The sequence below is a fragment of the Chiloscyllium punctatum genome, chromosome 42, assembly GCF_047496795.1.
Source record: "Chiloscyllium punctatum isolate Juve2018m chromosome 42, sChiPun1.3, whole genome shotgun sequence".
Lineage (NCBI taxonomy): Eukaryota > Metazoa > Chordata > Chondrichthyes > Orectolobiformes > Hemiscylliidae > Chiloscyllium > Chiloscyllium punctatum.
In genome coordinates this window covers 5,733,533-5,758,305 of record NC_092780.1, presented here as the reverse complement: position 1 = coordinate 5,758,305, position 24,773 = coordinate 5,733,533, and the positions used below count along the sequence as shown (strand labels likewise).

Here is a 24,773-nt window from a genome sequence, read left to right as displayed (position 1 = left end):
CTCATTACTGGTCTGTGCTAATTAGATGATCTCAATTGAAATAGTCATAGGCTACTGCAATTGAACATTTTGTTCTTGAGTAAGGAAGGGGAGCAAGAAACATTTCCGTCTGTAGCCACTGTATTATTAGATGCGGATGAACACTGCCTCTGCTTTGATTCTTCATGTGGTCAGATTCTCTGCTGGCTATTAATGCTTAAATTGTGGATGATCAAGCCTGTGGGGTGAGGAGCTAGTTGGCAACCAAAACCTGTGAATAATCTTGTAACACGATTCAGTTTCCAGGAAAATCAGAAAATTGGGAGGGGATGAAATGAATGCAGCTAGTTATTATTTATTATATTTATCAGTAAGATTTTTTTTTAAATTGCCAAATCTCAGAAAATAAACATTTCACCAGGTTTCACTCATGTAGGTGAGTTATTTTGGCTGTGATTTAAATGGTAAACAGTCACCTTTGAACATTTTACTTCAGAGATAAGTCAATCTGTGCAAAACCATTTTACTATACGTAATCATTTGTTTAACTTGCAGTCAGACAAACGAGTATTTTTTTAAAAAATGATGGTACTGGCATCACAACAACACAGATCGGGGATTGATGAAGACTGTGTGCCTCATATGCCTCAGTGTCTTTTAAATACTTGGCAGTGACCAAAAGCTCTAAACTGTTATGAGTTGACTGTTGTGTTGGAACAGTCCAAGATGAATTCTATGAAGGATTTTTCCAAAAAAAAAGTATAGTTCTTAATTCAAAATTATTAGTGGCACAGCTGGTTTTTCTTTATGAATCAGAATTTGATTGTAATTTGAAGTCCTCCTTTAGTTAAATATTGTAGCGGATTGAATCAGTTTTTTTCAGCAGCATTCCTTTGTGCCGTTCTCCTGTCCTTCAAAATTTTCAAAAGATGCTGGGAATCTGCAGCAATCCAACCATACAGGCAACTGCTCCCAGTCTCTTCTCCCTTTTTTTTATGCTTCCTTCTTTGAGAAAGATATGTTTTAAAAGAAAGATGAACCATTCATGACAGAGGAGGTTAAAGATAATAATTTGGAAGAGAAGGGGTACAGTATTATAAAGATTATTTAAAGGCTAAACCATTCATAAAATCCTTGGAAAAAATGTGACTTTAAAAGAGGAAGGAAATAAATTGAGTTAAGTAGCAAGAAATAACAGCTTTGCCAAGTGTATAAAAATGAAGAGAGTATCAAAAGTTAATTGTGATGCCTTGGGACATTGGACTGGGGAATTAATAATGGAATATTAAGAGATTACAGAGATTTGGATCAAGTGCCTCAAACTCATTTGTTTCACAAAAAGAGGTATCCATGTAAATGGAACTAATGAGGAAATTCTCTTGAAGTTCTGTACCTCAGAGTTTTGGAAGCTGAATCATGATGGACAGATTCTTCAGATAGTCTGAACTGCAGGCACTCAAAGGTTATGGGAACAAGCAGCAAAATGGAGTTGAGGTCAGGATCAGATCAACCATGATCTTAAGTGTCAGAGCAGACTGAAGGGGCTAAATGGCCTACTCCTCCTTTCTGTTTTGTTCTAATGTGCTAGTTGTAAAAGCTAGTAAGAGCTAGTTGCTCCCAAAATCTTTCCGTTGGGTAACCTGTTGTGGATATTGAGCACTTAGCTATATTATTTCAAATCCACATGCAGGCAATTTACTTTTATCTGAAACAGTTAAATTAGCCACTTTACAGCATGTAAAATTTCTAAGTCACTGTTATCATTCATAAAACCATAATCATTCAAAAGTCCTATCTTGCTGAAATCTCAATTTTCTTATACCAATGAAATATGTGAAGGAATACTTTTATTAACCTTTCTGGTGGCTTTGGCATAACCAATAGAATAGGCATTACCGTTTCTCCTTTGTTATAGCTGGATTGAGTCATAGAGTTGGCGGAGGAATTAAAAGCCCCCTTTTTAGGGGCTCACCTTATTGATGACATCATTGAGTAAGTCATCCTGGCTTTTAAAAACTAATGATTCAGCTCGACCAAATTAATACCATGGAAGAACTATTGAACTGAATTTGGAGAGCGGGGAGTGAATAAAGCCTGTAAAAAGGGAATAAAATGATTGATTGAAATTTGATTTTTTTAATGTCTACAATTCTCGATGATGTTTTGGCCTTTTTGAAAATGTTGAAAGGATCAGTAGCATGTTTATCATTCAATTATACTCATCTGTCACAAACTGGAGAGTGGAGCCCAAAAAGATCAACTCGAGATTAGTTTTAAATCCATATCTATTTTATTTCATTTATGTCTTCCTCTTCCGTCTGATGCTGGAGTAGAGCTCTTGGGGGCACAAGCGATGTTAAGGACTACACTTGAGTGCTCCTCATTTGAGTTTGGTTCCACAAAGAACTTAATGGCCTGATACATATGTGCAAACATTCTATTGGATGGTGGTCAAGATTTTATAGATTTTACTCAATTTACCCCATCCCACTTCCCTGGGGACTGCAAGATCAAATCCCAGCACACCTTTTAGCGTCCCTGCTGCATTATAAAATTCATCTGAGCCATTGATCAAATTTGGATTTTCTGGGAAGGAAGTAGGAGTCCTTCAAAGCTGTCTGGGAACTTTGTTTTATTTCTTATAAATGACATACATTCTGTGCCTACGTCTGTCCATGGAGGGAAAATGGAGTCAGTCTTCTCAGGGCTCTACTACTTAAATCCATTCATGTATAAGTACACCTCTCCTATGTTTCCCAGGTAGTGACTGTCCTCACTGGATGGTCCCTATTAGTATCTGCACCAGTGAAGATGTAAGCTGTGATAGTATGAAGGTGTTACTGGACCAGCCAGAGACGACTATCACTGTGAAGAATGTGAAAGCGCACCAATGGATAAAGGTAGGTCACCGGAGAGCTTCACAAGTAGATTAGGCTATGTATTCTTTCTACCTTTCAGTTAAATAGACTTTTGATCTACCTTTTTGGGTCCATACAAAATGGTGAGCAGGCAGTCTACTCTGAGGCCTCTTCCAGCATTGCTCATTAATTAGTTTTAAGGTGCATGAGGAAAACCAAATAATTAACTTAACACCCTGCTTCCAAGCTGTTGAGGTTCAGCTTCCACTATTGTCTTTATTTGAAGGGATTCTGATTTGGTGCAGAATTCTTTGTCAATAGTTCTTTGGTGCAGTGCTTTGGAGTCTCCGTGTGCTGCTCTTTGGAGTTCGTAAATCCAATTGTCAGGAAACTGTCAGTTTGATCTTAATCGTTTGTTGGTTTGGGAAATGTACTGACTGGAGAGCCGGCATAACCGTAGTCCAGCAGCACTGAACAAAAGAAAGAAATTCCAGCAATTTAGGTTTTTACTTCTACTTTTTTTAAAGACAAAATATAAAGTTATACCAACTGGTTTTCAGATTCTGGCCTCTTGGGTTGAGATTTCAACTCCATTTGTTTTTTTCCTGATAGAAATCACAATGCATGTTTGGAATTTGTCCAACAGTGTGTCAGCCCTACATTTACAATTCTTCTTGTCGATTGTTCTTTAATGTCCTCTGCTGTAGAAGAGTTGAGAAAGAAGTAAAAACATATATTAAAAGTTGTAGAAATCTTTTTTTAAAACTTTAGCAAATGCTGGATATGGCAAGCAAGGCAGTCAACATCTGTAAAGTGAAAAGGTTGGGTGAAATTTTCATTTGTGTTTTAATCATCATTTTCTCTTTACAGACAGTGACATGATGGGTATGTCCAGCACTTTTTACTCTTAATCACAGTATGAAAGTATTTTAAGTCCCCTGCACCGCAAGGTTCTATTGTTGATAGAGCCACTTAAGGAGCTATGTGTGCAGAGACTACCTGGTCCTTACAAGGCACAGCACAGGTAGAAAGGTTATTTGTTTATTCTCGATCTTTCTCTTGTGGAATCTCTTAAAATGTAATCACCATTTAATGGCTGATTGTAGACTCCATCTTTTTGGATGTCAACTACAAGTCGTACAAATTCTTAGCGAGAAAGACATACATCCCTTTAGATTTTGAAAGATTAGGTGAACATAATGAATAAGAAATTATGATGCCAGAGGAGTAATTTGACAGTCTTAAATTGGACATTAGAGTACAGACGATACACAGTATTTGATCGTAAACTTTCCAAGTATTGCTTATTTTAGAATGTTAATTACCCTTCACATTTTGTCAATTATTGTATTTGCATTCTTCTTTCAGTTTTGTAGTTTGCTTCTTTCGCTACATCTTAAATTCATCCTACAAAGTTATAAAGCCTGTTAATTCAGATTATAAATCTTGGCCTTTCCAACCATTCATGTGCCTCTCTTTGGACATCTGCATCCACCTCTTTCTGTGTGTGCCTGTGTCTTTCTTTCTATGTTGCTGTGACACCCTGCCTCTCATGAACCTTGACTCTCTTGTATACTCTTCTCCCTTTCTTCCCTCCCCTTCCCCCTCATCCCGTTCTTCCCTTTCTCTCCCGCCTTCCCTGCCTCCACATCCTCTGACCCTGTTCATTCACACTCATGTATTTGCTCTCTCTTAGACCCTTTGTTCACTTCCTTTTCCAATCTGCGTGTCCCCTTTATGTAATTTTTCTCCATTAATTTTTTTTATTATCCTTGGTTTGTTGTCTTTTGCCTTTCTCTGTCATCATATTTCACTCCTCTACTCCTTGTCTGTTTCTGTCTTTTTGTCTCAGTTGTACTCATTCTTCATCTATTGCATCTGAGATCACAATGCTCAAGTTGTTAGAAACAGCAAATAAGTAGCTGGTGCTCTATCCTCTAAACCTTACCAACTACTCTCCAGCTACTGTCAAGTGGACTTTCAAAAATATATTGTATAGCTTAAGAACAAAGAGAACAAAGAAAATCTACAGCCTAGGTACAGGCCCTTCAGCCCTCCAAGCCTGAGCTAATCCAAATGTACTGTCTAAACCTGTCAGTCAATTCCTATGCATTTGTATCCCTCTGCTCCCCACCTACTCATGCATCTGTCCAGACGTATTTTAAATGAATCTACCATACCTGTCTCTACCACCTCTGCTGGCAATGCGTTCCAAAAGCCCACCACCCTGTGTGAAGTACTTGCCGTGTGTACCCCCCTTAAACTTTTCACCTCTCACCTTGAAAGCATGACCTCTTGTTATTGAATCCTTCACCCTGGGGAAAAAGCTTTTCTCTATCCACCCTGTCTATGTCCTTCATGATTTTGTAAATCTCAATCAGGTCCCCCCCTCAATCTCCTTTTTTTCTCTAGTGGAAATAAACCTAACCTACTCAACCTCTCTTCATAGCTAGCACCTTCCATACCAGGCAACATCCTCATAAACCTTCTCTGCACCCTCTCCAAATCGTCCACATCCTTTTGGTAACGTGGCGATCAGAACTGTGCACAGTATTCTAAATGCGATCGAACCAATATCTGTACAATTTTAACATATGCTCAGTGCATATCCAAAGTCCTTTTTTATATAAATGTATGTAGAGCTAGTTTGCTTCATGAGTTTGTTGACAGCCATAATATGTTATTTATTTGGATGAAATTTGGTGAAATGTCAAATAGACTTACTAATATTGTCCTTCAATAGAAGGAGTGCATTTGGGATTTTAGTTAGGTATTAGTTGGGATCTTAATTTTCTGGTAAAATTAAACTTCTTTATTTTTAAGCGGGGTCATCATTAACTGATTTATCTTGGGATCAGAAACTGATCTGTTGCGATATGTAATAATTTGGTTCTTGATAATGGAGAGATACAAGTTTAAAAACCACATGTATGAAGAGACCATTGGTTCATATCCACTCTGGTCATAACTTTAGCTTTAAACATATTATGAGATCATCTATCTTCCCAGTTCTGTTTGTGAAAACCTGGCAACAGTCTAAAATCCCATTTTTATGGTGCGCTGATCTATTTTTAAAAAAAACAGCAGCACACAGTTACGTTTATAGTTCTTATCTGATTTGTGTATGCACATGAGGGTTGCACCCAATGTACAAATCCTTTCAAACCAAAATTTTCTGTTGGCTATCCAGTACTCCTCTCACAGGTGTTCAGATCCAACTGATTAATCTGGCTTCTAGCATTGGCTCCTTCAAGCTCATGGCCTACTTATAACTTGAGAATTAAATGCCTAACTTTGTTGTAACTTACTTTGCCTTCATCAAGCTATAATCTAGCACAATAATTTACTCGTTTGTATTATTCAGTGCTGCACTTCAATTTATGGTGGTTGTTACTCAAATAATGTATATTCGGCACAATTACAAAATCTAACAAATCTAGAATAATCATTTATAAAATGTACAAGGAGTCTCACATACAAGAGGCATAATATGTACAATTGAGGTGTTCATGATCCCACATATTCTCCTCAGAGCGATTGAGGGGAAAAACTGAAGTAGGGCCAGGAGACATGATTTGCATGTCTCCAAAACAGTTGCTGCACAACTTCATATTTACAGATGAATCTGAATATTTTATAACCCAACCAATGCATAAATCCATCCATTAGTTGTTGATAATCAACAATGTGATAGTCTATTAATGTGTGTGTATAAACTGAGACAGTGAAGAGAACCGTGAATTAAAAGGGATGACTACTTCCATAGTTCTGATCTTGATGGCTAGCTCATCTATAAATCTGGTCATTCCCAAACCTCTGTTCAATGAGTGGGGATACAACTGTTGCAGAACTCATACTGCCGTTGTAACAGATTTTCTAAAGGTTTGATGTATGTGAGTTTTTGAAACCAATCATTCAGGTCAGGTTCCCTTCTCTATTCACATTGGAATTAAATTGAGTTTTAAAACAGGGTTTTTTTTTTCCTCCCGCCTTTCTGCACAAGGGTCTCATTTCTCTCCTTTACTGGGATTTGAGTAATCATCTTGGTACAGCTGAACGTTAATGGATGCGCACCTACTTAAGGCTTGTGTCATTCAAATCTATAAGTTTGAAACTAGAGTAATCTGGTGTGATCTATATAATTATCTGATCTCTGAAGTCTACTTGAGTTATGTTCATTCATTTCCCCACAGTTTCCAAACTGAGCAAAGCCTCTTTCCCACAGAGCCGTTTGAAGTCAATTGATGGGACTGAGAGCATAAAACACGAGAGGTGGTGCTATTACACTGACATTTTCAGAACACCTGAAGTAACTTAGCTGTTTCATTGCAGAATTTAGTGATTTGATGAGATTGATATTATTCAAACGATGCATGTATTCACTAGGTATCACTTGTACAGGTCCCGGGTAGTTATATATAAATCTATCTAATGAAGTGCACTGCCAACTCCAGAATGGATGTTCTAGACAAGTGAATAGATGTACATCAAGGTCTCCATACGAGAGTGCATGAATCATGTTTTGTGTTTTTTTAACTTTAGTTGAACCCAGGAACTGTGGGATTCTGCCGCATTCAGTACAGTCCAACAATGCTCGAGAGTTTACTACCGAGTATCCGGAACCTTACACTCCCTCCTGTAGACCGGCTAGGGCTTCAAAATGACTTGTTTTCACTGGTAAGTGGGAAGTGAGTTGGAAAACATCCACAGTAGAATATGCTGTTTGTGTTATTGAAAATTTGTGTGAATCTGGGCTACAGGAGATTTGTGAAGCATTTCTTGCAGAAGCCCAAAGATATAAATTCCTTCAAAATAATCTGTTTTGTGATCAAAATTCACTTTATTTCTGAAAAAGTTGAACAAGTACAAATTGATTCTGAATATCCATGTGGTTCAGGTTCTTTACACATCGAGAAGAATAGCTGGGGTAAGTCATAAATTCAAATGAAGTCATTTGAGTAGTCTGAGTGCTCTGAATGAATTGTTTGATTCAAGTAATAATTTGATCCTACGTGGCTTTCTGTAGGTAATGTTGTTCAAATTCAGCTGTTATGTTAATCGTGATGATCTCCCTATGGTTTGAAATTTTCTATGGAAACTGAAGTTGCACGACTTCAGTGGGTAGCAGCCTCTGTGATGGTGTTTCGTGTGTAGTGGCCAATTACCAGGCTTCTGCTCAAGTAGGGGTCAAGAAGCTCAGTAGCCTCACCCCCACTATCCCCAGCAGTGACTACTGTGATCAAGTGTTGTAGCGGGAAGGAGACCGGGGTGTAATTGTGCTGCAGTAGTGCTTATCTGGGGAAGCAATCGTTTCTTAACAGATCAGTTCTGGATTTTTCACCTGTCCAGTGGGCGGCCACCCCACTGAGTTTCCCACTGTTGACAATATTCCGTGACAGAAATGGGATGTGGGGGTCCTCTCTTGATGTAGCAAGAAATACATTGCCAGCCTTCCTGCCAACAAGCTGGAAAGATTCGGTTCCATACCATTGAATAATAATGTCGACAGTGTTAGATTAATAATTGAGCTGCCAGTATTAGGAATTTAGCATGTCATGAAGAAATTTTAACCGATAGTAATAATTTATCCATATAAATAAATAAATAAATAAATAAATATTTACACTAAACGCCTCCATTTCAAACTATCAAAACTTAATCAAAGTTTTTAGGCTATTTGTTTACATAATGTAAGACATGAGGTCACTCTAGTCAATATAAAGGAAGCTTCGTGTTCCTCTCAGGTTCCTAAGTTTTCTGCAGAGAATATGCATCTACTTTGTGATTTCTTTAGCATGTTTTAGAAGTTGTACAATTTAGTTTTCCTTCTCTTGGACAGAAAGCAGAAAAAGACTGCATGAAGTTGCTTACAACTTGTAACGATGCTAAACCTTTTGACATGTCCAGTACAGACAATAGCAAAAAAAGGCAGTTTACTATTTTTTACTTTGAGAGGCAAGCATTTAATCTCCAGATTTGTCTCTCTTGTGATATATTGAGGTTGAAAAAATTACCAACTTATTAATGTATCTACTGGAATATAAATAAGTGTGACATTATTCACTTTTGGTGGAAAAACAAAGGCAGAATGTTTTTTAAATAGCAAGAAGTTGAGAAGTGCAAGTGTCCTAAAGGTTCTGATTATTCTTTTCCATGAGTCACTGAAGGTTAGGCAATTAGAAAGGTAGATATGACACTGACATTCATTTCAAATTAGTTGTTTGTGGAAGTAAAGTTGGCTTGCTGTAGTTTGTGTAGAGTGTTGGCGAGACCTCGTCTGGAATTCTATGTACAGTTTTTGTCTACTCTCTTAAGGAAGGATATGCTTGCAATAGCAAGAGTGCAAAGGAGGTTCACTAAGTTAATTCCTCAATTGGGCAAATTGTCTTCAGAGCAGAGATTGAGGAAATGGTATCTATTATCTCGATTTTCGAAGTATGACAGGCGATCTCACTGAAACTTAAAAAAATTCTTAAAGAGCATGCTGGGGACTATCGATAGGATGCTTTCTATATCTGGTGACTGTAGAATCAGTAAATAAAATCCCCAAGACAAGGGCAGACCACATAAGACTGAGTGAAGAAATTCATAATCATCTCAGATTGGTGAATCGTTTGAATTCTAAAACCGAAAGCTATGGAAGCTCAATTATTGCGTAGTCTCCAGGCAGAAATCAATAGGTTTCTGGAAACCAATGTCATTTAAGGATATGGAAATAGTGTAGGAAACGGCATTGAGAGATGATCGGTCATGATCTAGAAATGGCGCGGCCACCTTGATATTTCGAATTGCTCCTTTTTCGTTTCTGCAAGATGTATTTTGCTTGAAAATCACATTTAAAATATTTGTAATATTTTCAATCTTAAAAAGCTTTGAACTCAGGCAGTCAAGGAATATGGGGATTGGGTAGAAAAAGTAGACTTGAGGTTGTGGTTCAACCATAATCGTAACAAATAGCAGAACAGACTCCAAGTGTCAACTGGCCTACTCATTTCTTAAATTCATATGATTTAAATTAAACCATTCAGTGCTTACATACTTAAAGCCGACAATAAATGTTGTTCAATAACGTAATGGATCACAATAACTGGGTTATTAGACTTGATGCTGAGAATCTAAAAGAAAATGATCCAATGTTGATAAAATATTTGTATTTTATGTTTCCTTTTGGACATCTAAATTAAACACTTATTCACTGAGTATTATTTCACGCTCCAGCTTTTAAGGCAGGTTCTACTAAAGAACCTTTGGGAGTCCAACTCCACTTTACCAAATTTGGCAGGGAATACAGGACCTATGATTACAAACTTAGAGCCCCGTTCCCAACTTCAGATTGTCTTTTCATTTTGTTTCCATTGTCCTGCCTGCATATTTTCAGATATTAATCAGTCTTGTGAGAAGTAGTATTCCTGTCTTCTGTTCTGAACTTATTTCTTTTAGCTGGACTTTTACACATTTCTTCTTAACATGCAGTTATGGTCTAACTTGTAGTATTGGAGATTAATTTTCTATTTCATTCAATTCATGTCTGTTCAGTGCTGAAAAATGCAAGTTTTACAGACAAATCTTTAGAACAGTGATCTGACACTAGAAATTACCCTTATGGCCCTTCTCTTTAACAATTCAAAAGCTTGAATGTTTCGTGTTCTTTGACCACTGCTGAATGGACTATTAAAGATCCAGCCAGGTTTTTCTAGGTCTTCCCATAATCTCATGATGTTTACATTACACAGTATCACTGTGATGACCTCAAATTTAATCTGATAATTTAATTGATAATTCTGTTTGATTTGTGAGCTGCTACTCTGCAATTACCAAACAGCTGTAAAATCTTTTAACATCTCTACACCCCTATAATTGTTAATCCAACTGACAGCACGGTGCCATATGCATCCACTGAGTATAACTATCCCACACAATTGATGTGCATAATGTAATGTCAAGTTGGTGGAAAAGGTTGTTTTTCTTCTCTGGCCCAGCTTCTTGGGAATACCTTGTTTTGGTGTAAATCTTATCCATTACTTCACACTGGGACATTCATGGTGATGCATTGTTTTCTACCTAAATTATGACCTTTGAAATCACCCAGGAATACATCCTTGGGCTTCATCTATACTCAGTCACATGGAATCATAGGGTTAGTTTCCAACAGTTCAGTAATGTCACGGTCTACATCGCCACAGTCTCTGATCCTGTGTTATCAAACTGCTTATCCAGGTTCAGTTGCCTTCAGCTAAATATTGGGACAATTGAAATGATTGCTGGAAGTCTCTACCACAAATTCCATATTTATTGGGGAGGTGTGGTTTTGTTAGTCAAGGACAATATAATGGCTGAAAGAACTTTTGACGAGGACTTGTCTACTGAGGTGGTATGGGCTGAGGTTAGAAACATGAGAGGAGAGGTCACACTGCTGGGAGATTCTTTTATAGGCCTCTGCAAAGTTCCAGGAATGTGGAGGAGAGGATTAGCAAAATGATTCTGGGCAGGAGTGAAAGGAACAGTGTGGTCATTATAAGGGACTTTAACTTTCCCAACATTGACTGGAAATGTTATAACTCTGGTTCGTCGGATGGCTCAGCTTTTGTCCAGTGTGTACAGGAGGGTTTCCTGACACAGTATGTCGAAGGGCAGACAAGACGGGAGGTCACACTGGATCTGGTACTTGGTAATGAACCAGGCCAGGTGTTTGATTTAGTGGTAGGTGAGCACTTTCGGAGAGAGCGACCATAATTTGGTTGCATTTAGTTTAGTGATGGAAAGGGATAGGTACATGCCACAGGACAAGAGTTATAGATGGGGGAAGGGGAATTATAATGCGATTAGGCAAGATTTAGGAGGCATAGAATGGGGTAGCAAAATGCAGGGGAATAGGGACAGTCGAAATATTGAACTGGTTTAAGGAACAGATATTGCATGTCCTTGATAGGTATGCCGCTGTCAGGCAGGGAGGAAGTGATAAGATATGGGAACCATGGTTTACTAAAGAAATTATATCTCTTGTTAACCGGAAGAGGGTGCCTTATGTTACGTTGAGGTCAGGTGGTTCAGATGAGGCAATGGAGAGTTACAAATTAGCGAGGAAGGATTTAAAGAGAGTGTTGAGAGCATGAGGAGTCTTTAGCAGGTAGAATAAAGGGGAAAACATTAAAGCTTTCTATAGGTATGTGAGGAATAAAAGGATGACTAGGGAGGAATATGGCCAGTCAAAGACAGAAATGGGAAGTTGTGTGTAGACCCTGTGGAGATTGGAGAGGTGCTAAACGTAGTGGTCTCCTCTACATTGGGGAGACAGGACGCCTACTTGTGGTTTCTTTCAGAGAACATCTCTGGGACAGCTGCACCAACCAACACCACCGCCTCATGGCTGAACACTTCAACTCCCCCTCCCACTCCATCAAGGACATGCAGCTCCTGGGCCACCTCCATCGCCAAACCACTATCATCCAGCGCCTGGAGGAAAAATGCCTCATTCTACCACGGGATCAGTATGGATTTCAACAGTTTCCTCGTTCTCCTCCCCCCACCCCCCCGCCCCATTATCCCAGCCCCAAACCTCCAACTTGGCACCGCCCTCCTGACCCATCCATCACCTTCCCCCCCCCCCACCCCCGACCTATCACAATCTCAGCTACCTTCCCCCCCCCCCCCCCCCCCAACCCAACACCCCCTCTCTCTCAGCCCCCTAGCCCACAAGACTCATTGCTGATAAAGAGCTTTTGCCCGAAACATCAATTCTCCTGCTCCTCTGATGCTGCCTGACCTGCTCTCTTTTCCAACACCACACTCTGTTTAAATCTCTGCTTCCCTTGCTACCTGTTGAAAGGGTGAATCTGTTTATTTGTGTTGATTGTGTGGAACAGCCTTCAGGTCTAAAATGGAGAAGTATCTTGTTATTCAAAGACTTTGGCATACTTGAATCATATGATTATTTCACTTAGGTAGAAGATGTTTTAAATTGCTGTCTTGTGACTAGCATACAGATGAGTTGTTTGTGAGATAATTGCCAGGTTAACCAAATAGCAACTCTGGCTCATGTCCAAATGAATGTCGTAGTGTTCGCAACCTGGATGTGAAGCAAATTTGTGTAATGGGTACAAAGCATTCGAGTACAGTGGAAGACATTAGATAAAATGCTCATGGTTGCCCTGGTGACAAAGCACTATGACTTTCTGCTCTGCCAGAGATAGCTCTTACATTTACTGCCACCCCTGAGTTTGAGTTTGCCATTTTAAGGAGGCAAAAGCTGGGGTAAGAGGATAAAATCTATACTCTCAGGAAAAAAAATCTTTCTTTTGTATTTAAAACAACAATATTGATCAAATTTTAACTAAAGATTTGACACAAAATTTAAACTTACTGAATGATCTTCTGTTCTGAAGTGCTTTGGAATATCCTTAGAATATGAAATGTACGATGTGAACATTCTGTCGCAGCATGATGGAAAGAACTTGAAATTAAAATGCTGGAGAAACTCAGTAGGTCTTGAACATCTTTGGAGAGAGAAGCAGAGTGAATGTCTTGAGTCTTTTGTTTGGGACTCATTACTTGAATTTACTTCAAATCCAGATTGTGAACACTACAACATCCATTTGGAGAATTGCTCCAGAAAGAAGGAAGTTAACTTATTTGAAGTTTGTCTTTCAGACTCCAATGTGGGATATTTGGCATATAGTCTGATAGCAAGGCATGCTCAAATGATGGACAAATACAAATCTTTTATCAAACCTATACGTCTAAGGAAATGGCATGTATGATCTTGTAACATGACATACTAGGTTTGATCTGTATGCATGAATGAGTTTTGAGTGAGGTAAAATCTTTCCTATGTTGTTGTAAATATTTTCAGTGCCATCTTTCTTCAAATGGCAGCAAACATTGTAAGATGAATTTCCAAAAGTGATAGTTGGTGCAGCTGTAATATGCAGAACTCTGACAAGTTCATATTTATACATTAAAAATGGATAAGCCATCATCAAATCACACACAATTAGCTTGGAATGCATTTACGCTTTTTGACAGCTTTGGTAAAACGACAAGTAAAATAGTGGATTGGCAATTTTAAACCCTTATTTACTTAATTAACTTTTACGAGGCAGCTAGCTTCACTAAGTAGACATTACATCCTGACTGAGACAACTAGTAGAAGAGGCGATTCATCAGTGCAGGAGGATGGTGACTGTTGGATGTGCAGATTTTGAAATGATAATTCTTTGGCTGGTTTGCATCTCAGACAGAAATTGACTCCAATTCTGAGTCTTTTCAGTGTTTTCTTAATGCATTTTTGGGTAACCGAAATGTGTATTTGAATTAAACAAATTTAGTTTGCCAATTTGACATTCTCCACAGTTCAAATTAAGGCTGAGATTTGCCATTCTTCGGAAATATCATTTCAAGGTCTGTACGATACTGGCGTATCCATTTGGGTTAATGCATCAAAATGTCAGTAATGCTAACTTGGGTTCATAATTGAGCTGGTATTCGATGTTAAAGTTGCATAATTGCAAGTTGTTGTCATTATACCATCATTGACTATTCAGATGCAAATTCTCATTAATAAAACCAATTTAAAACTCGTACAGATTTTGCTGAAATTCCATGATTCATTTGTCCTTAACTTGCTAAATCCCAATTGGCACTGTTCACAGTTAACTGACAATAACAGCAGCAAGGCTCTTCATCAGTGACTTCGAGCCAAGCCACACAATACAAATGGGAATCTGCTAGTAATGGCTGTCATTTGTGAAATAGCCAATTCTACTATAGTTGGATTTTAATTATTACAGAAATGATTACATTTTAACAGTACTTCATTGACTGTGAAACCCTTTCAGATATCCTGCTATTGCAAAAAGTGCTATGTAAATACATGTTTCTTCTTCAGTTGAGTTCTTGGAAATTTGATTATTCACCCTGCAGTATTTTGCAACATTGTACTATGTTACAATCAATTGATAGTAACCAGCTGATTAAATTTTTGATTTTAATGAATGATCTCCTGATTTATCTTTTTTGTATTTTTCAGGCTCGAGCTGGCATTATTGGCACAGTGGAAGTTTTAAAAGTCATGGAGGCTTTTGTGAATGAGCCAAATTACACAGTATGGAGTGATTTAAGCTGCAATCTGGGGACACTTTCTACCTTAATGTCCCACACGGATTTTCATGAAGAAATGCAAGAGTTTATTGTTGACCTGTTCTTGAACATTGGGCAGAAGCTTGGCTGGGACCCAAAACATAATGAGGGTATGATTTTAAACCATAATGATTTCCAAGTGATCTCTAGTTAAAGCAACCATCTTATTCTTTGGTGGTTGTTCTCCCTGTTTCAATTGAATCCAACTTCAGAAGAATGTGGAACACTTCAGTTTACAACCTGGAGTCACCTTTACACTTGGGGAGAGCCATGCAATATCAAGTTGCTTCCTTCCTTTGATATGTTAGGGTCTTTGGAGAAAAAGTGGGATAAGTGACCCTTCATGTCTGCTTTCAATATTCTGTCCTACTAGATCAGAATTGATTATTGGGCAAGTCTGCGAGTCTCATTCTTCCAATTAGAGACAGCTTGTCTGTACATGATCTGCACATATGAAGAGTTTTTAAAAAAAGAAGCATCACCAATTGTACAACCACTCATCACAGACCATAGGATACTAGCATCAGTTTTAAACGTTAGTATTCAAGTGAAAAACTGATACTATAGTGTACCAGCCAAAGATGAAGATCAAGGCTTGTTGATGTTACGGCTACAGGTAGTGATGTCTCTGCTTTTGAAGGGGTGGCTGGTCTGGTTCAGCTGGGTGTACAGATATAGGTGATAAGGAGAAGGATCTTTGGAAAAGATGATTTTGCTGCAAAAAGATGCTGCATTGTGTTCAACCAGCAGAGAGATTATCACCAGTATCAAAGAAATTGACGACGTAATCATGCCCAACTAAGAGTTAGTTTATAAGAAAACTTTGAGACAGTGAAATGTTTATTTTAGAACCTAAAGATGTGCCTGACTTGATTAATAATGGAGGGACATTAAATGTTCACATTGGAGAGGGCTGCTGCCTATGTTAACTCTGTTGAAGAACATCATATGGAGGTAAGCACCCTTATGGATTTAAGGTGATTATCAGGCACTGGGAAATTTTGATTGAAAATATTCACAAATATTCTCAAAACTCACATTATAAAATGATAACACAGGAGGAGGGTATCCAGCGATCAGATATGTATTAGCTTTGTTTAAGAATAAACTCATTGTTTTGCCTTCTCCAAGAAATTGGAGATATAGGATTTATTTTATGATCAGTTTGATATACTAAGATGTTCTTCTGGCTTGCATAAAGGAATAAAATGGTATATCTAACTTTGACAAGGTCACTTAGAAATATGTTATGTAGGTGGTACGCAGAAGTTACAAAAGGTGCACATACACTAAGAGAGTTTGCAAATTTATGACTAATAGAATTTTAGATTAGATTCCCTACAGTATGGAAACAGGCTCTTTGGCCCAACAAGTCCACACCAACCCTCCAAGGAGTAACCAAACCAAAACCCATTCCCCTACATTTACCCCTGATTAATGCACCAAACACAATGGGCAATTTAGCATGGCCAATTCATCTGACCTGCACATCTTTGGATCATGGGACGAAACCAGAGCGCCCAGAGGAAACCCACGCAGACATGGGGAGAATGTGCAAACTCCACACAGACAGTCGCCTGAGGCTGAAATCGAACCTGGGTCGCTGGTGCTTTGAGGCAGCAGTGCTAACTGATGTGGGAAAGTGAGAGTCTCCACTTTAGAACAAAAAAATGGTGGATCAGAATATTTTCATAATGGCAAGGGATTAAGAACAAAAAAGGAGCAGGGGTTTAGGTCCAAATTTGTGATAGATAGATATAAAGGTAGTTAAAAAGATTAAAGGAATGTTCCCTTCAAAGTTTGTGAAAAGATTTGTGGCTCAGGTGCTCGTTGTTGTGGTTCTGTTCGCCGAGCTGGGAATTTGTGTTGCAGACGTTTCGTCCGCTGTCTAGGTGACATCCTCAGTGCTTGGGAGCCTCCTGTGAAGCGCTTCTGTGATGTTTCCTCCGGCATTTATAGTGATTTGAATCTGCCGCTTCCGGTTGTCAGTTTCAGCTCTCTCCACGCTTCAGGCTCACTGCCTTTATTCCTGATGAAGGGCTTTTGCCCGAAACGTCTATTTTGAAGCTCCTTGGATGCTGCCTGAACTGCTGTGCTCTCCCAGCACCACTAATCCAGTTCCAGCTGTCCGTTGCAGTGGCCGGTATATTGGGTCCAGGTCGATGTGCTTATTGATTTTAATCTGTGGATGAGTGCCATGCCTCTAGGAATTCCCTGGCTGTTCTATGTTTGGCTAGTCCTATAATAGTAGTGTTGTCCCAGTCAAATTCATGTTGCTTGTCATCTGCGCGTGTGGCTTCTAAGAATAGCTGGTGGTGTCGTTTCGTGGCTAGTTGGTGTTCATGGATGCGGATCATTAGCTGTCTTCCTGTTTGTCCTATGTAGTGTTTTGTGCAGTCCTTGCAATGGGAGTTTGTACACTACATTGGTTTTGCTCATGCTGGGTATCGGGTCCTTCGTTCTGGTGAGTTGTTGTCTGAGAGTGGCTGTTGGTTTGCGTGCTGTTATGAGTCCTAGTGGTCGCAGTAGTCTGGCTGTCAGTTCGGAAATGCTCTTGATGTATGGTAGTGTGGCTAGTCCTTTGGGTTGCGGCATGTCCTTGTTCCATTGTCTTTCCCTTGGGCATCTGTTAATGAAATTGCGTGGCTATCCGTGTTTGGCGAATACATTGTATAGGTGTTCTTCTTCCTCTTTTTGCAGTTCTGGTGTACTGCAGTGTGTTGTGGCCCTTTTGAATAGTGTCTTGACGCAACTTCGTTTGTGTGTGTTGGGGTGGTTGCTTTCGTAGTTCAGGACTTGGTCTGTGTGTGTGGCTTTCCTGTATACCTTTGTGCTGAATTCTCCATTAGACGTGATGGTACAGAGAACACCTAGGAATGGGAGTTGGTTGTCCTTTTCTTCCTCTCTCGTGAATCAGATTCCTGTGAGTGTGGCTTTGATGATCCGGTGTGTGTTCTCTATTTGTGTTTTTAATGCTTACAAAGGTGTCATCCCCATATCTGACCCAGAGTTTGGGTTGAATTTGCGGTAAGACTGTTTGTTCTAACCTTTGCATTACTGCTTCTGCTATGAGTCCAGAGATGGGTGTGCCGTTGATTTGTTCATATATTTGATTGTTGAATGTGAAGTGTGTTGTGAGGCACAGGTCCAGTAGTTTGAGTATGCCATCTTTGTTGATAGGTTCAACGTCCTGTTGTCTGTTCTGTATGTCCAGCAGGTTGGCTATTGTTTCTCTGGCTAGGGTTTTGTCGATCGAGGTGAACAGTGCCGTTACATCGAATGAGATCAAGGTTTCTTCCTTGTCTATGTGTATATTTCTGATAATGTCCAAGAATTCCTGTGTTGACTGTATAGTGTGTCTGGATCCGCTGATCAGGTGTTTCAGTTTCTGCTGTAGTTCTTCAGCCAGTTTGTGTGATGGTGTCCCTGGTAGTGATACTATGGATCTGAATGGGATGTCTGGTTTGTGCACTTTAGGTAGTCCGTAGAATCTGGGGGTGTTGTTGCTTTCAGGTTTCATTCTTTGCAGGTCAAACCTGGTTATCTGTCCGTTTTTTTTTTGTAGGTTCCTCAGTGTGTTGTTTATCCTATTGGTGAGCTGTGGGGTGGAGGAGGGGGGATACCCAGCATGAGCAAAACCAATGTAGTGTACAAAATCCCATGCAAGGACTGCACAAAATACTACATAGGACAAACAGGAAGACAGCTAACGATCCGCATCCATGAATACCAACTAGCCACGAAACGACATGACCAGTTATCCTTAGTAGCCACACGCACAGATGACAAGCAACATGAATTTGACTGGGACAACACTACTATTATAGGACAAGCCAAACAGAGAACAGCCAGGGAATTCCTAGAGGCATGGCACTCATCCACAGATTCAATCAATAAGCACATCGACCTGGACCCAATATACCGGCTACTGCAATGGACATCTGGAACTGACAACCGGAAGCGGCAGATTCAAATCACTACAAATGCCGGAGGAAAGATCACAGAAGCGCTTCACAGGGGGCTCCCAAGTACTGAGGATGTCACCTAGACAGGGGACGAAACGTCTGCAACACAAATTTCCAGCTTGGCGAGTGGAATGTTCCCTTTTTAACCAAAGGAGTTTGGAAGTCAAAGGTGATGAAATTATGCTTCCATTGTACAGACTATTGGATTCCAGTTTGGACACTGCAGAAAAAGCTTTTAGGTACACCGCAGATTCACCAGAACAAAACCAAGACTTAAAAAACAGACTGGATGAATTTGGCATCTGTTCCCTCAAATTTAAAAGTCTGACAGGTATTCAGTATTAAGATATTTCAAATGATTGAAGGATTCATTGGGATTATTGAAAGTTTCCTTTTGTGGAGGAATTCAAAATAAGACATAATCTTTAACTCCAAGCTAGGCGACTTAGAGGCAAAATCAGGAAGCACTTTTCCACACACAGGCTCGTGAATCTAGAGTTAAAACAGGCCAGAGAATCTGGAACTCTCTCCCTCCAAAAAGCTTTGCTTTGAGATAAGCCATTCCAAGACTCAGATCAGTAGATTTTTTGTTAAACAGGGAAATCATGGATTATGGAAACAGATGGAGATGAGTTGCTAATTAACCATAATCTAATTGAATGTACATGAAGCAGGCCTGGAAATAGGGTTGCATTGGTTGGGTAGAGTGAGGAGCAAGACAGTTGCATGGAGCAGACTTGGGAATAGGGTTGCTTGAAGTGGAGCCAGCTGTGTGGAGAAGAAAGTAGATGTCAAATACCGCAGATAGTGGATTGGAAGGATGACAGCTAAAGGAGTACAGATCAGCAAAAGCCTTTGAAGTGTTTGCAGAAGGAGTAAGGCTGTGGGAAGACCTAACTATGGGCAGAGTTTGTGTTGTGAGGCATTGAGCTGCTGTAGGTCATGGGTGATTAGAGTTATAAATCAGTAGGACAGGATGCTGTCAACAGCATTTCAGGTGTGTTGGGAACAGCAGAAAGTTGGTTCTATAAGTGAGAGTTGCAAAGTGGTTTTGTAGCAGTGGGAGAAGAATAAAAATAGTTTACACTGGTGAAGGAGGGAAATGACTGTCTTGGCTATGAATAGGATTTCAAACTAGTTCAGAGTTGAATGAGACTGACCACCATTTAAACAAAAAAAAGAAAGAATATGCAGATGCTGAAAATCAGAAATAAAAACAGAAATTGCTGGAAAAACTCAGGCTGGCAACACCTGTGGAGAGAAAGTAGAGTTGACATTTCAGTCCAGTGACCCTTTCTCAGAACAAGCTAACCACCATTTAATTCAGTCAGCCAAAACACGCAAGTCCAAGGGTACTGAAGCTTTCAATCAAGAGCTAAATAAAATGGATTCTAAAATAGTTTTAATTTGTTTAACACCTTTTTAATATAGAAAACGTCAGAACTGTTCGTTAAGGCAGGAGGATAAAATAGACTCCAAGCCAAATAAAAGAGGTATTTGGAGAGCGTCCCAGACATTTGGACAAAGAACTGTACATTGAGGAAGGCTGAAAAGGCTGTAGTGGATTTTCAGCAGGCTGTGGCTCAGGCAGCTGAAGGCACAGTTGTCGTTGTTCCGTAAAAGGGGGTGGTAAATTCACAAGAAGTTGGATTTAAGAATATTAATCAAAGGTGCAACTCTCAGCAAAATTCATGAATTACTGTTGATGAGACGTGACACGTCCGTCTTATTCTACTGTTAATCCTTAATAGTTAAGGCAAGTGATGTAGTATTGTGAGACATTCCATGACACATTCTTTCAATTTCTGAATTTAACAGACCATGAACAAATTGTTGCCAAAATATTGCAGTCTTCCACAAGTTTTTGATTGTAAAATACTGAATCATTTGCTCTTGAATCCAATTGTTTGTCTTTACTGTAATAATTTTTTTGTTGAACCATGCAGTGAGGTATGGTTCAAAGAGACTTCTGCAGAGAGATTGGAGAATATTAGCAATGTACTGTATGCAAGGCTCTGTTGACAGACACTATCATTAACAATCCTGGAACTAGCAATATGACTCCTTGCAGTGAATAAGTCTGAACAGAATTCCTGGGAATGATCAAGTTCACGTCTGCGGTGTGTTTTTGTCCTTGCTTTGCCTACCAATATTTATAAATATCTCAGCATATGTTGTAATGAGTTTTTGTATGTTCTGTAATGCAAGTCATATGATGCTCTGTCAAGGAAGGCTAGTCATATGTAAAAGTCCTGGACAAATATTGACCCAGATTTTCTGGTAGTCTGACAGTTTTATTGCAGCATAGATAGGAGTTGCATGTATGCACCTTGCAGAATCTCCATCATAGCAAACGCCAAAGGAATTGTCTGTGAAATTGAAGATTTCAATGGGCAATTCCCTGCTGCCGAGAACCCTCCAAAAATCTCTATTTAAATCAGGGAAATTTGGAGAGTCGTGATGAAATTAGATAAAATAACTACTAAAGAAAAGTTGTACTATTAAATACATAGTGGAATTCGACTCACCCTATACTTAGCTCTCACTCTCAACTACATCTCTCTCTCAGAGCATTTACAACCTCCAGGCCCCAAATCACTCTATTCAGAAGATGCGATTGCCACTCCTCAAATATTTAACCCATTATTCCACTGTGCTTTGCATAGATAGGAATTTTACAGAGAGGTTTTACAGTGGGTTATGGTAATATATATTTAATATGCTCCTGGAAAGATAATCTGGAGGTTGTGGTTTCAGATTCCACTATAGCATTTGTGACTTTTGAAATCAGTCACAGTAACTTGAGGACTGCACAAAAAAACATTATTATTGTAAAAGGGCAGCTGTGCTACGGAGAAAAGCCAGTGCATTATCCACTTCCTGTCAGTCTGGCCAGACATGACTCCAATCTTAGAAAATATAATTGACTCTTTAATGATCCAAAGTCAATTGACCTGTTGGTGACAGCCCAAGTAAGGTTTAAAAACGGAATTTTTTCCTTCCTCAACTCAACCCAGTCCCATTGCATTCTCTAAGAATTTTGTTGATATGGGTGCAGTATTTTTGGTATGTGGTGTTTATATTTGCGTATAGTAAGCTTAACGACTCAGTTGATATTAAGATAATTTGGATATCTATGGTCAGGTTCATTTTTTTAAAAAAAATACCATTAATGGGCTCCTGTTTTAAATTTCTGTCTCAGGTCACCTAGATGCACTCCTGAGAGGCTTAGTCCTTGGAAAGTTGGGAAAAGCTGGGCACCAGCCAACCATAGACGAAGCAAGACGTAGGTTTAAGGATCATGTTGAAGGAAAACAAATCTTGTCTGCTGATCTACGAAGTCCTGTAAGTTTGGGTTCATTTAATACTTGAAGTTGCTTTTATACAGTGTTTCTTTTGCCTTATTTAGGGGGCAGAAGAATGTATTAAAAGTTGAAAAGATTTTACCTAGGACGACTATTGGTATCAATTTCTTGAATTTTCATTTGGGAAATAAGTTTTAAAATGTTTCACTCAGCAAAATCGTATGCCTCCTTAATTTGATAAATTATGATGATAGATAATATTTGGTTGATTGCTCAGCAGTTGCTGAGAACCATAGCCAAATAGTTCAAATGTTTGTCAGAGTTGGAGCTGTTCCGTTATTCTGTTGTCTGTTTTTGGAGCCATTTGTTAGCTTCCTCTTAAAACATTGAGTTTTTTTCTGGGGCTATCAAGCAGCAGTCTGTTGGTTTTATTTGATGTGGAGGTGCCTGTGTTGGACTGGGGTGGACAAAGTTTTTAAAAAAAAACACACAACACTAGGTTACAGTCCAACAGGTTTGTTGCTCCACTAGCTACCTGACAAAAGAGCAGCGTTCTAAAAGCTTTTACTTCGAAATAAACCTATTGGACTATAACCTGGTGGTGTGATTTTTAGTTTTATTTGTAATTTCCAAAATATGCTGGTTTGACCAATCTACTGAACTTGATGAAAAAGAGGAAACTGTGTAAAAAATAATTAAGATCCAGCTATCATTGAAGTTCTGAAATGCTTTTGTCAGTTATATCAAAGAACAAATTCAGCCTGATACCTACTGAAAACCTTACTGGTTATTTAAGATAGGAGCAAGATTGGTCTGCAGGGATTCGAGAAGGCAGCTCACCAAGAAGCAGAGGAACAGAATAGGCCATTAAGTTATTCAGGTTTGCTTTGGTATTAAGTGAGATCATGGCAGATCTTTAATCCTCAAGTCCACTTCATTTCTTTAGTGTCTTCTTAATTCTTCACAGGACATGAACATTGCTGGTTAGGCCAGCTTTTATTGCCTCCCTACTTTTTACAGAGGGCAGTTAAAGTCTACCACATTGTTGTGGGTCACGTGTAGACCAGCCCAATAAGGACAGCAGTTTCCTTCCCAAATGGATATTAGTGAAAAAGATGTATTTTTTCTGACAATCAACAATGATTTCACTGTTGTCATCAGGCCCTTAATTGCAGATTTATTTTCTTTATTAAAAAAGATTATTTAATTCAAATTCCACTATCTGCTTTAGTGGGATTTGATTAAAATTCTGTCATTCATAATCTTTAATACACGTTTTTAAAAAAACAGCCTCTATAACACTCCACACTAAGGAATTACAGAATCACCAGGAAAGATGAATTCCCTCTTCATCTCTGAGCTAATTGGGTGACTCCTTACTCTGAGATTGTCTTCTGGTCCTGGACTTTCCCACAAGTGGAAACAACCTCATTATCTACCTTGTCCTCTAGAATTTCAATGGATGTTTGGCTAACCAGATAATGGGTAATCAGGCATCTACCCCAACCTGCCACATTTTCACTTGCTTACCTATCCTGGTCAAATCCCTCTGTAGATTTATTTTTATCATCCTCACCATTTGCTTTTCCACTTAGTTTTGTGTCACCTGCAAAGTTGGCAATACTACATTCACCTACCTCATCCAAGTCAAGAACGTATTCTGTAATTATGTAGCCCCAACACTGATCCCCGTAGCATTCCAAGAGTTGCAGGTTGCTATCCTGAAACTGCCCCCCTCCCCGCCCTCCAATCCCAATCTTCTGTCTTCCATCAACCAGCTAATCCTGTACGCATATTAATATATTACCCTAACACTGTGGGCTATTAAGTAGCCGCCTATGCAGTACCTTATCATATTTTGGAAATCCAAACCTAATCCATCTACTGATTCCCTTTTGCCTATCCTGCTTGTAACCTCCTCAAAGAATTCAAATAAATTTGGGAAATTATGCTTGACAATCATAAAGTCTTGCTTATTTTGTTTGATTATATTACAAATTTCTAAATGCTTTGCTATTGCATCCTTTATAATAGGCTCCAGCATTTCCCAATGACAAATGTTAAGCTGTTCTATAGCTGACAGTTTTTGTCTCCTTCCCTTTGAGTTAAGGGTGTTACGTTAGTAGTTATTCAATCGTCCAGGATTTTTTGAGAATTTGAGGATCCTTGGAGGATTATTATTGGTGCCTTCACTGTTTCTGTAGCTAGTTCTTTTCATATCCTAGGAAACAGCTCATCAAATCCAGCAGACTTGAGCCCTGTTACTTTAGTAGTTTAGTTCCTGGTATTTTTTTCTCTAGTGGTATTTATTACATTCATTACCTCTACCCTTACTGACCCTTGATTATTCATTACTTTTGGAATGGCATTCGTGTCTTCTCCCTGAAAACTAATGCAAAGTATTTATTCAACTCCCCTGCCATTTCCTGGTTCCCCATTATAACTTCTCCAGCCCAATACTCTACATAACAGATGTTCATTTGGCCCTTGTCTTTTTATATATTTAATGAAGTTCTTGCTGTCTTTTTTTG

The 24,773-nt window shown here is 39.0% G+C and overlaps 1 protein-coding gene across 2 annotated transcripts in view; it reads left to right on the top strand.

The window, feature by feature from the left end:
* npepps (aminopeptidase puromycin sensitive) overlaps positions 1-24,773 on the top strand; it is a 221,343-nt gene that overhangs the window by 166,757 nt on the left and 29,813 nt on the right. For both annotated transcript variants that reach the window (XR_011955143.1, XM_072561298.1), the window contains exons 15-18: positions 2,740-2,879; positions 7,380-7,514; positions 14,863-15,082; positions 22,140-22,282. Coding sequence is in view for 1 of the 2 variants with exons in the window: in XM_072561298.1 (XP_072417399.1) it covers positions 2,740-2,879; positions 7,380-7,514; positions 14,863-15,082; positions 22,140-22,282 (638 nt within the window). In the remaining variant the exon portion in view is untranslated. The remainder of the gene's footprint in view (positions 1-2,739; positions 2,880-7,379; positions 7,515-14,862; positions 15,083-22,139; positions 22,283-24,773) is intronic.